Source organism: Ailuropoda melanoleuca, chromosome 7, assembly GCF_002007445.2.
Source record: "Ailuropoda melanoleuca isolate Jingjing chromosome 7, ASM200744v2, whole genome shotgun sequence".
NCBI lineage: Eukaryota > Metazoa > Chordata > Mammalia > Carnivora > Ursidae > Ailuropoda > Ailuropoda melanoleuca.
This window is the reverse complement of record NC_048224.1, coordinates 111,217,895-111,229,902: the sequence shown is the minus strand read 5'-3', so window position 1 is coordinate 111,229,902 and position 12,008 is coordinate 111,217,895. Positions and strand designations below refer to the sequence as shown.

The 12,008-nt window shown below is 35.1% G+C and overlaps 1 protein-coding gene across 13 annotated transcripts in view; it reads left to right on the top strand.

The window, feature by feature from the left end:
• Positions 1-12,008, top strand: part of MYCBP2 (MYC binding protein 2) — a 257,559-nt gene that overhangs the window by 99,394 nt on the left and 146,157 nt on the right. For all 13 annotated transcript variants that reach the window (XM_034665322.1, XM_034665323.1, XM_034665327.1 and 10 more), the window contains 5 exons: positions 63-267; positions 855-1,008; positions 8,001-8,173; positions 9,282-9,407; positions 9,504-9,631. In XM_034665322.1, coding sequence (XP_034521213.1) covers positions 63-267; positions 855-1,008; positions 8,001-8,173; positions 9,282-9,407; positions 9,504-9,631 — 786 coding nt within the window. The remainder of the gene's footprint in view (positions 1-62; positions 268-854; positions 1,009-8,000; positions 8,174-9,281; positions 9,408-9,503; positions 9,632-12,008) is intronic.

Genomic DNA, 12,008 nt, shown 5'->3' with positions numbered 1-12,008 from the left:
TATAAAAAATTATAGATTGTTTATCTAGTAATGTTTTTAATATGGTTTATTTAATCTTTTAGAAAGGACAACTGGGTAGACCAATTTTGGATGTGCCATATTGGAATGCAAAACCAGCTCCCATGCCTAATATTGGATCAAAATATGGAAGAAAGGCTACCTGGATAGGTGCAAGTGGGGACCAGACTTTCTTACGCATTGATGAAGCCCTTATTAATTCTCATGTGCTGGCTACATCAGAAATTTTTGCCAGTAAACACATAATAGGTAATACCCCCAAACAAACAGATGTTCCTCACAAAGATTTTGGGATTGACAATGATTGGCAGTAAATGGTTCAACTTTACCTATCATGAGATATATGATCTTAGAGCCTTTTGTTTTCTTTCTATTTGAAGAAATTTCAAAGAAGCTTCTAAAAATGTCTGTGTTTATATGAGTATTTATAAGCTAGAGAGTGGTGGAAATATGAGCTAAATTATGATAGGATAAAACCTGTATTGGAAGGAGTTTTTCTGTATTGGTTCTTGTTAAATAAATGGTAGTAATTAATTTTTATGAAAGGTTACTTAAGTCAAACTTTAAAGTTCAATCTATACTTGTGTCTGTGATATCATAAATAATTATATAGTAGTGATATAGAAATTAAGAGCATGTGTTGTGGATTTAGCCTGAGGTTTTGGTACTAATTCTATTACTTCAAAGTTTTTAATTAATCTATTTAAATCTCAGTTTCTTCATCTGTAAAATGGATGTAATAATAGTGCTTCCCTTATAAATAATACTTATCTTCTAAGCTGAGGCTTTATAAAAAGGTAATGCATTTTTAAGATGGATAAATATCTTTCCCCAAGGCTTGGTACCTGCTTCTATATCAGAACCTCCTCCATTTAAATGTCTCCTGATAAATAAAGCGGATGGGAGTTGTAAAACTTTTAATGACTCTGAACAAGAGGACCTGCAAGGATTTGGGGTGTGTCTTGATCCTGTGTATGATGTCATTTGGAGGTAAGCTCTGTTTATAAAATAGAGTAGTAAATAGTTTCTGATCAAATTATACTCTTGTGGTGATATAAAAATTCACGTATAAGGCAGACTTTATACATGAGAACTCTCTAGTTTAACTGTGCTTCCCAGGACCTTTGCAGTGCAGTGCAATGGTTAAAAGCATGTGTTCTGAGCCAGGCTGCCTCAGATTATCCCAGATCCACAGTTTGCTTTCTGTGTCACCTTGGAATGGTTACTTTGACTCTATGTGCTTTACTTCTCTCATTTATAAATTTAGGGTGATAATAGTACCTACCTCATAAATTGTTATGAAGAGTGAAGAATTTAGAGCAGAGGCACATAGTAGGTGCTACAGAACTGTTTGCTGCTGTCATTATATTAAACAGTTTTACTTTTAAAAGTTCTGTTGTTAATTATTTTTGATCTGTCAGCAATCCTGTCTAAATTGCATAAAACTCATTCTATTTTCTTATTTCCATATATTGAATTATTACCAACTATGTAGAAGAAATCGTGCCAAAGACAATACAGAATAACTAAGATAAATGCCCTTTATGAATGTACGTAACAAAATCCCCATATTGGTAGAGAAATGTAGAAATATATAGGATTACCAAACTCTAGAAACTATAGAAATGTGGAAAATCGGTACAGGTACACTAGAGACTCAAATTATATTTACTTAAAATTTATTATGGTTCATTGGATACATAATGACTAAAGAAAATTGTTACCCTCAGCATTTCTAGCTTTGAATACCAGTAGGAGGTGTACCCTACATTACCAGATGTGTACCCTGCATTGCCGGATCGACTCATCATAGGACTTACCTTTTCCTTTTTCTTTTTTTTTTTTTTTCTTTCCCTTTTCCCCTCTTGCATTGTTTATTTGGCCAACCTCAGTGGACAGAAATTAGATAAATTGAAAAGTTTAAGTGGCACCAGTGAGGAAAGAAAAAAGACCTTTTTGTCCTCTTCCTCTGCCCATGCCTACTTTCATTTCTGTCAGTCAGCCAGGTCTTAAGAAGCCATGTTTTCTATCAATCCTAAGGCTGCATTCAGAGTAAAGGAATTACAGTGCTTCCCAGGTTGCTGACCAGCCTACTGTCTTACTTGGGCATATTTTGAGAAGGCCTGGAAGCCAGAATTGATTGAGTAGCACTTTTCAATCTCCCTAGCAGCATTACACAAGATAGATAACGAGAGACTAGAGGTGAGTAGTCTTATAGTAATTCTTATGGAGACATGAGGTACTAAGAACCAAAATTTGAGTGGTCACAGTGGGATAACATGGAGGGGATAGAAAGGCACATGGTGTAAAAACAGACTAGTCATTAGTTATTTACTGATTAGAAATCTGTGTACAAGAGACTTAGTTACCAAAGAGCAAGCTCTGGTTTGGACTTAGGTTTAAATTGATGTTTTATTTTCTGTAATCTTTATATGTCTTACATTTGAATGAAAGAAATTTATGTGAACAAAATAAAAATCAACAGTGGAGACTCTGCTTATGGATACATTCACTAGATTAGAAATGCATTCTCTAAATTAGTTAATAGCAGAACTGGATTCTAACAGTACAACTAGAGCTGTTTCCCTGGAGTTGTAACAGATCTCCGAAGTGTAGTGTGCTGTTAGCTGAACCTTGCCTTTTTCACATATGGTAATGGCAGTGGGAGAGATGATTACAAATGCCTTGCCAGGTCCTTGAGTATTTACTCCCCTGTTCCAAAATAGATTAAAAGATGAAGGGCAGTCTCCTCAAATGTTTTACGAAACATAGCTGGAAGGTCCTGACTTCTGGCTGTTTTATGTCCTTTTTGTTTTTCAGGAGGGCACTTCCGTTTTACCGCCGACACAGACGCTACAGACTCAGTAGTAGCTCACTTTGACATTCCTTCCGGGCGGGCCGGAGTCGGCTTCCTTTTGTATTTTTAACAGCTAACTTCTCCTGAGTAATTAGAAACTTAGCATCTATAAAAAGCAGATAAATGTTAAGAAAGCAATTATATTTCCCATTTCAAAATTTACACAAATAACACATGAATATGTGTTGTTACTTTTTTAAAAGCAAAGCAAAACTTGAATTGTGTGGTCCTTCTTCAGATGTTTTTCTTCCCCCATACAAATCCTACTCACTTTCTCTGTGGGTCACAGGTATTAAGTAAGTTTGGTTTATATTGTTTGACACTTTTAAAATGCATGTGTTTTTTTTTTATACATATAAGAATATATTCATTTTATATGTATAAGAATATATTCATTTTTAGCAAAAAACGACAGTTTGTAGGTCTTGCCAAATCAGTACAGTAACAACTGCTTTGTTACTAAAACTGTATAGAATTCTATAGTCTGGATAAACCAAAATACCCTATTGATGAACATTTTAGATTACTTTTTAATGTTTCGGTATTACCTATATGGTCAGAGTGAACACACAAACACAGGTGTACATAAATATACACAGTTTTGTGCTCGTGGGAGTGTATTCCTGTTAGATAGCTTTCAAGAAGTGGAATTGCTTAGTCAAAAGATTGGCTTATAGAATTGTGATATTTACTGCCAAATTGTCCTTCACTACTCTCTCACCAACTGCTGTAAGAATCCATACTTTGCCATACTGTCAGCATCAGTATACAATACTATTATTTTTAATTTTTGCTATTTTAGTTTTAGTAAGTATTTAAATAGATACTATATGGTAAGCAAAGATTGATAAAAGTGAGTAAGATACATATAAGATTCCCTTGCTCTTAGGGAAGTCCTCAGAGATACAGACTATATGAAAGTGAATGAATAATACACTTATAGATCTTACTCAGCATCATTAAGAAAGAAGGGGTTGCTGTGATTGAGGTTAACAGCAGTGACCTATTTTCCCTTCACTGGAGACAATATAAGTTGAGACTTAAAGTGTAAGAAAGAACCAAGCATTTGAAGAGTTAGGGAAAGTTTTCTGAGCAGGGAGAGCTTAGTAGACCTAAATACTTTTGGTGCAAGAGCCTGGTTGTGTTTTAGGAATTTGAAGAAAGCCAGTGTGGTTAAAGCATAGTGAATGAGTGGTATGAAATAAAATCAAAGAGGTAGGCAGGGCCAGGACATGCAGGACTTTGTAGTCTAGATTAAGGAAATTGAATTTTCTTCAAAATAGGAAGTCTTTAGGATTTTGAGTTGGGAAGTGACACTAAGAGATTATACTTATTGTGTGGAAAATGAAAGGGAAGGAGGCAAGAGTAGATGTAGGAGGTTCCTGCAGCAGTGCAAGGGAGAGATGATGGCATGAAACTCAGGGTTGTGGTGGGGAAGATGGAGAGGAGCAGTCAGCAGCATATAGTTTGAAATAGAGCCAATAAAACTTGCTTGTATTGGAAAGTGGTTAAGGAAAGAAAGTAGTCAAGGATGATTCCCAAAGTTCTGATTTTGGCGTTTGAATAGACATTGGTGGCATTAACTGGGCCGGGAAAGGCAGAGGAAGATTTTGTCAAGATTTCTGTTTTTGACATGTTCAGTGAGCCAAGTTCAAAGGACTGGTCTGGACTGAGATATAAATTTGACAATTTTTAGTTTAGATATATATCTAAAGCTATGGTATTGAACGAGATCACCTAGACAGAGAAGGTAGGTTGAGGAGAACTTACAAAATTTAGAAGTTAGGTGAGATACGAGGAACTAGTCAGGAGACTAGAAGGGGCAGCTTAAGAACTGTGGGAAAAAGCAAGAGGGTGTGCTGACATAGAAGTGAAAGGGGGAGTGGGTCAAAAAGAGGAGTGTTCAGTGATGTTGGATACTGCTGAGGGCTTAACTAAGTAGATGACAAAAAATTCCATTACGTTTAGCTACTTAGAAGTTATTTGCAACTTTGAGAATAATTTTATGGAAATGTTAGATGTTCAGACTAGAGTGGTGTGGTTTGAAGAGTGAATGGGGATTTCCACTTCTGGTAATTTGGTAAACTAAATACTTTAAAGGGGGCCCTGTGCTTTAAAACAAAAATTTATAATTTATACATTGGCTTGGCACTCAGCCAAGATGTCGCTAATCTGCTGCCCCTGTCTCCCACCCCCATCTCAAAGAAAGAAAGCCACCCTAAAAATACAAATCATACCTCATGAGGTGACCCTTGGGAAGTAAGCAGTCTGCACTGTAAACACAGGATTTCGCTGAGGGCAAATGCTGATAAGCGGTGCTGTAGTGTGGAAAACAAGCCCTGTGCCCCTGCAAGGTGAGGGAGGTGCAAACTGATCCTGAAACTCTGTTACGCTTCTGGCCTTGGAATGATGCTAAACGGGGATTAAATAGGTAATACCCATGTGTCTCCAGCTGAGGGCAAGTGTAAATCATCTTTAGAGAAAACCCCTCCTCTGTTTAGGCCCATAGGTTTTTAATGAATTAAGATTCCATCAAATATGAGCACAAAGTCTAAGATTGTTTAACATATCAATAATATCACTGTTAGTGAAATTCAGCAAAAGACAAGCAACAAGATCAGTTTCATCTTGGAATTAGCAGAAACGATATAAATTATGTGTGTATGAAATGTTTAAAAACTAAAAGATGAAATTGAGCAAGCAAGAGAAACTCCTGATGAGACTCAAAATGATGAGGCATATTTGAAAAACAACCAAACAAAACTTTTATAAATGAAGAATGGCTGTTTACACAAATGCATGAGTAGACCAGATTTGAAGAGTTGAGAGGAAATTACACAAAATGCCACAGAGACAAGAATATAAAAAATATGAAAGAGATTTGAAGAATATAATGAAAAGATCTAATAGACATCCAAGATGGAAATTTTAGAGATTAGAGAAAATAGAGGAGAAACAATATTTGAAGATAATGCCTAAGAATTTTCCAGAACAACAACAAAAGATTTAAATTCACAAATATTAAAAATTACGTGTTTCCATTATCTACAATCAGGAAAATTATAGTGAAATTATAGAACACTAAAGACCAAGAGAAAAATCTTAAAACTAACCAGAGAGAAATAAATAATCATACACAAAAAAACCCAATTAGATTAAGAGATTAAATTAAAAAGCTATAGTACAATTATATTAATGCTACTAATTATAGCAGGTACTTTAATAGAATTTATTCTGTGCCAAGTATTTTCAAGTTTAAAATAAAAAAGTTTTTAAATAACTTTTTAATTGTGCTAAAAACATAAAATGTAACCATTTCTAAGTGTACAATTCAGCAGTGTTAAATAAATTCACATTGTTGTATAGTAGACCTCCAGAAGTGTTTTCATCTCGCAAAACTGAAACTCTGTACCCATTTCTCCCTCCCTCCTTAGCAGCCACCATTCTACTGTCTGTGAATTTGATTACTTTATATATATAAGTGGAATCATACAGTACTTATCTTTTTTGTGACTAGCTTATTTCATTTAACATCATGTCCTTGAGATTCATTCACGTTGCAGCCTGTGACAGAATTCTTTCCTTTTCAAGGCTGAATAACATTCCATTGTATGTTTCTCCTGCATTTTATCTGTCCACTCACCCACTCACGGATGCTTAAGTTGCTTCCACCTCTTGGCTGTTGTGGTTAATGCTGCTATGATTGTGAGTGTGCAAATATCACTTCAGGATTTTCCTTTCAGTTCTTTTGGATATATACCAGAAGTGGGATTGCTGGATTTAAGTCCTCTTATATTTAGTAAATTTGGATCATCAAGCACCATTGATTGAGAAGACCATCTTAATAAATGAATCTGAATGTTAGCTGTATCTGACACAAATCAGTTTTTCAAAAGAATCATTGTTTTCTGTGTAGGCATACCAGTTATGAAAAAATGAGGATTTTGTTCTTCCTTCCTGTCTGCTCTCGTATTTATGCTTTAGGAGCTATGTATAAAATTATCCACAGCAGCATTTTTTTTTGCAATGGAAAATTGGGTGGTTTTGATTTTTTTTGCTATCAGTAGTAGGATGAACAAATAGTTGTAATATAGTCACATGAGCTGTTAATATTTTACAACAAGAATGAATGAACTTGCAGTCATACACCACTGTAAAAATACATTGTAAGTATATTCTATTCTTTGAAGAAAGCTAACCGCAGAAGAATACATAGTATATCCTGTTCGTAGGCAATTCAAAATGTGAAACTTAAATAATAAACAATTTTGATATAAACATATGAAAATTCATAAAAGCAAGAGAATGATCAACTTTTAAAATTCAAGGTAATTTCTACCTTTGAAGGAAAAGGGAAGAGATTGGGTCAGGAAAGAGAGCTGGGGTACTTAAAAGATAGTGGTAATATTCTTTTTACTAGTGCACATTATACCATTGTTCTTCATACCTCATTTTGAAAATATTCTGTTACTGTTCTTTTGTATGTACTCTGTAGTTGATAAAAACAACTTTTCCAAAAAGAATTCATAGCCAAAAAAAAAAAAAGAAGTAGAGACAGCTTTTTGAGAATTTTTTTATGGAAGAGATAAGGGAAATGAGAAAATGGTTGGAGGGTTTTGTGGGTCCCTTACGGGTTACTGTTTGTTAGTGTTTGAGCATCTCCTACACTTTACTTGTGCTTCCTTTCTGAAAGCTGCATTCCAGGTCTTTTGCCCACTTTTGATACTGGATTGATGGTCTCTTACTGGTTTGCAGGAGCTCTTATATGTTATGACTACTGTTGTTTTGTCTCATATGTATGTGTCACCTATTTTCTTTCAGCTTGCCATTTGTCTTTGAATGTCTTATTTATGGAGTGTTTGTTGTACAGAGCTTCATATATGTGTGCATCAGGTGTACTGTTGCTCTGTTACTCATAAAGCCCTGAACTGTCGTACTGTTTCATTCAAATTATTTCACTTCTAGTGACAAATAATTTTTTTAATATATTTAGCTCAGAGAAAATAATGAACTACATTTTGTCCTCTTTAAGCTGACTGTATTCTCTTCGTATCATCAGTTGTACTTTAGAAATTTTTTTCAACGAAACTGTATGTTGAAGTGCTATGATTACTCTTTCTTGAAGGTTTCGACCAAATACTAGAGAGCTGTGGTGTTACAATGCGGTGGTTGCTGATGCCAGACTTCCCTCTGCAGCAGACATGCAGTCCAGATGTAGTATTCTAAGTCCTGAACTTGCCTTACCCACAGGATCAAGGGCTCTCACCACCCGATCTCATGCAGCTTTGCACATTCTCGGTAGGGTTGCTTTTTGAAGATCAGCTAATTTTCATTAATATGTGCTGAGAATTTTTTTAAACAAATATTTAGATTTGTGTTTCATTCTCTCGTGTGTTAAACGACAACATGCTAGGTGCAATGTAAGTTAAACCCTCTAACTTTAAGAGGTTTGTCAGTCCCACAAACACCAATATATCAGACTTAAACCAACACAATTCTTATATGCCCAAATATGAAGCATTCCTGAATATAATTTCTAGGAGGCAGATTTTTTTAAATAATGTTTCTGTTCAGCTTAAATATATAAACTTTAGAGATGCCGATGGAATATTCAATTGAGTGATTATAATATTTAATTTACATTCATTATTTTAAAATAACAAATTCTACAAAATATATTTATATAATTATGAATTTTATACATATTACTTCTGTCTCTTTTTATATAGCACAGTTTTCCACAGCACATCAACTTCACTTCTATTTAATTTATAATGTAGCATTTTTTCAGAGTATATATGTATTCTGTTTGTAGAAATTTTATACCAATCCACATAACTACTTACTTTATGGCTTTTTTAAAAATATTTTTTATTATATTATGTTAGTCACCATACAGTACATATTTTACGGCTTTTAAAAAGGATCCTTAAAAAGACTCATTTATGCTCATCTAAAATTTGCAGTTGCAAAGTTATATGCCTAATTACATATCATACTTACAAGTCCTTTTTTTTTTCAAATTTCTTATGATAATCATTGTAAACATCCAGAACTTGCATTAATTAAGGTTCTTTCAGGTTGCTGTGCCTTCCTCAGATAGAACTTTACGAATCTAATAGTAATTTCATAAAAGGAAGAACCTCCTAAAGGGTCAACTTTTCAAAGATACGGTTTTTTGGAAAACACTGACATATAGAATGTGTTTAAATATGATAATTACCCAAACAGAGGAGAATTCTTATTGGTTGTAGGTGTTCTTTTGTGAAACATTGTTTAAAGTTTGGAATACATTTATTGAGCACGCTCAGAGTTTATTAATTTATCCCCTACAGCATCTCACACCATCAATATAATGGGAAATTTTAATTTCAAGGAGTTGAATTTTTGTTTGTTTGTTTTTTAGGTTGCCTTGATACCTTAGCAGCTATGCAGGATTTAAAAATGGGTGTTGCAAGTACAGAGGAGGAGACTCAAGCAGTAATGAAGGTTTATTCCAAAGAAGATTATAGTGTAGTAAACAGGTTTGAAAGTATGTATATTTATGTTTAGGGATATTGTCATGTAAGTGAAATATATATTTATATATAGAGATTTTTCAACATAAGTTATTATTTGTATCTTCTAGGTCATGGAGGGGGCTGGGGTTACTCTGCTCATTCAGTAGAAGCTATACGTTTTAGTGCTGACACTGATATTTTACTTGGTGGCCTTGGTCTGTTTGGAGGTAGAGGAGAATATACTGCTAAAATTAAGGTAAGCAGTTCGTTGACACTGTTGCCCTTTTTGTTTGAAGGTGTTGGTTTTGATTTATTTTATGTTATATGTACATATAATATATAATAAAAAAGGACTTGAGGAAACATTGCTAAAATGTAAAATGGGAGGAAATGAATGGAAAATTATTTTTTAATACTTTTAGGCTGAAAGAGACTAGTCCATCCCAGTCCTTTGTGCTGAACTTTGTAGTGGTCTAGGAATAACAGGACATCCTTAATATGCCTCCTTTCTGTTAGTCTCTTTAATGATGGGAGCACAGCTGTTTTGATGCAGGGACATTTTGATGTAGCTTAAAAGCATTTAGCATTTTTAATGCCAAATACTGTGTAAACAGACATGATTACCCTAAGACAGGGACCAGGGATGTAGTGAGAGATGGAATATGGGGTATGGATTTCACTGGGTAGACAAAATAAAAATAATCAAAAGTCCTCAGTTTTTTATAGTTGTTCATCTCAGAAAGGGTCTGCAGTTATTCCAAGCAAAGGATGTGCTCATTCTTTAAAAATATATTAATAACTTGAATGTTCCGCATCTCAAATTAATCTGATTTTGCCTTTAAAGTAAAAGAGAGGGGCGCCTCTGTGGCTCGGTCAGTTAAGTGTCTCTGTGACTCTTGGTTTTGGCTCAGGGCATGATCTCAGGGTCCTGAGATTGAGCCCCAAGTTGGGCTCTGCAGTGGGGATGGAGCCTACTTAAGATTCTCTCTCCCTCTGCCCCAACCCCCCCACTCCCACTCATGCATGCAAGGGCATGCTCTCCCTCTCTCAGAAAAAAATTAAAACTAAAAAAAATTAAAAATAATTAAAAAATAAAGTAAGAGAAAACTCTATAGTTTATGCCTTAATTTCAATTCTAATTAAATGCTATCTGTTTAGGAGATCTTTTCTTACTTCTCTCAATAATATCTAAAAATTATATTAATATGTTAAAACTCCCTTACTGTTGGAGCTCCTGGGTGGCTCAGTTGGATAACTATCTGCCTTTGGTTCAGGTCATGATCCCTGCGTCCTGGGATCGAGCCCCACGTCAGTTCTCTGCTGGATGGGGAGTCTGCTTCTCCCTCTGCCCCTCCCCCTGCTCTTGCTCTCTCTCTCTCTCAATCTTGTGCATACACTCTCCACTCTTTCTCTCTCTCAAGTGAATAACATCTTTTTTTTTTATGATTTTTCATTATATTATGTTAGCCACCATACAGTACATCCCCAGTTTCCGACGTAAAGTTNTGTTAATCACCATACAGTACATCCCCAGTTTCCGACGTAAAGTTCGATGATTCATTAGTTGCGTATAACACCCAGTGCACCCTGCAATATGANTAATCAGGAAAGGATGCTGTATTTTGTCAAATGCTTTTTCTGCATCAATTGAGAGGATCATATGGTTCTTGAGTCTTTTCTTGTTGATATGATGTATCACATTGATTGATTTGCGAGTGTTGAACCATGCTTGCATCCCAGGTATGAATCCCACTTGGTCATGATGGATAATCCTTTTAATGTACTGTTGGATTCTATTAGCAAGGATCTTGTTGAGGATTTTGGCATCCATATTCATTAGAGAAATCGGTCTGTAATTCTCCTTTTTGAGGGGGTCTTTGCCTGGTTTGGGGATCAAGGTAATATTAGCCTCATAGAATGAGTTTGGTAGCTTTCCTTCTGTTTCTATTTTTTGAAATAGCTTTAGGAGAATAGGTATTATTTCTTCTTTGAATGTTTGGTAGAATTCCCCAGGAAAACTGTCCGGGCCTGGAGTTTTGTTATTTGGAAGGTTGTTTATCACTGACTCAATTTCTTCATAGTTAATTGGCCTATTTAAGAAATCTATTTCTTCCTGTTTCAGTCTTGGTAGTTTATAGGTTTCCAGGAAGGCCTCCATCTCTTCCAGATTGTTTAGTTTTTTGGCATATAGCTGTTGATAAAAGTTTCTAATAATCCTTGCAATTTCAATGGTGCTGGTCGTGACCTCTCCCTTTTCAGTCATAATTTTAATAATCTCAGTCCTTTCTCTTTGTTTTTGGACAAGTTTTGCCAGTGGTCTATCAATTTTATGGATTCTCTCAAAGAACCAGCTTCTAGTCCTGTTGATCTGCTCTACTGTAGTTCTGGTTTCTAATTCATTGATTTCTGCTCTAATCTTGGTCAACTGCTTCCTCATGAGTGGATTAGGCCTGTCCCTCTATTGCTGTTCCAGCTTCTTGAGGTGAGAATATACAAACTGCATTTTAGATTCTTCTATTCTTTTGAGTGAGACTTGGATGGCTATGTATTCCCCCTTAGGACTGCCTTTGCAGTATCCCATGGGTTTTGGATCATTGTGTTTTCATTTTTGTTGGTCTCTAGAAATTGTTTAA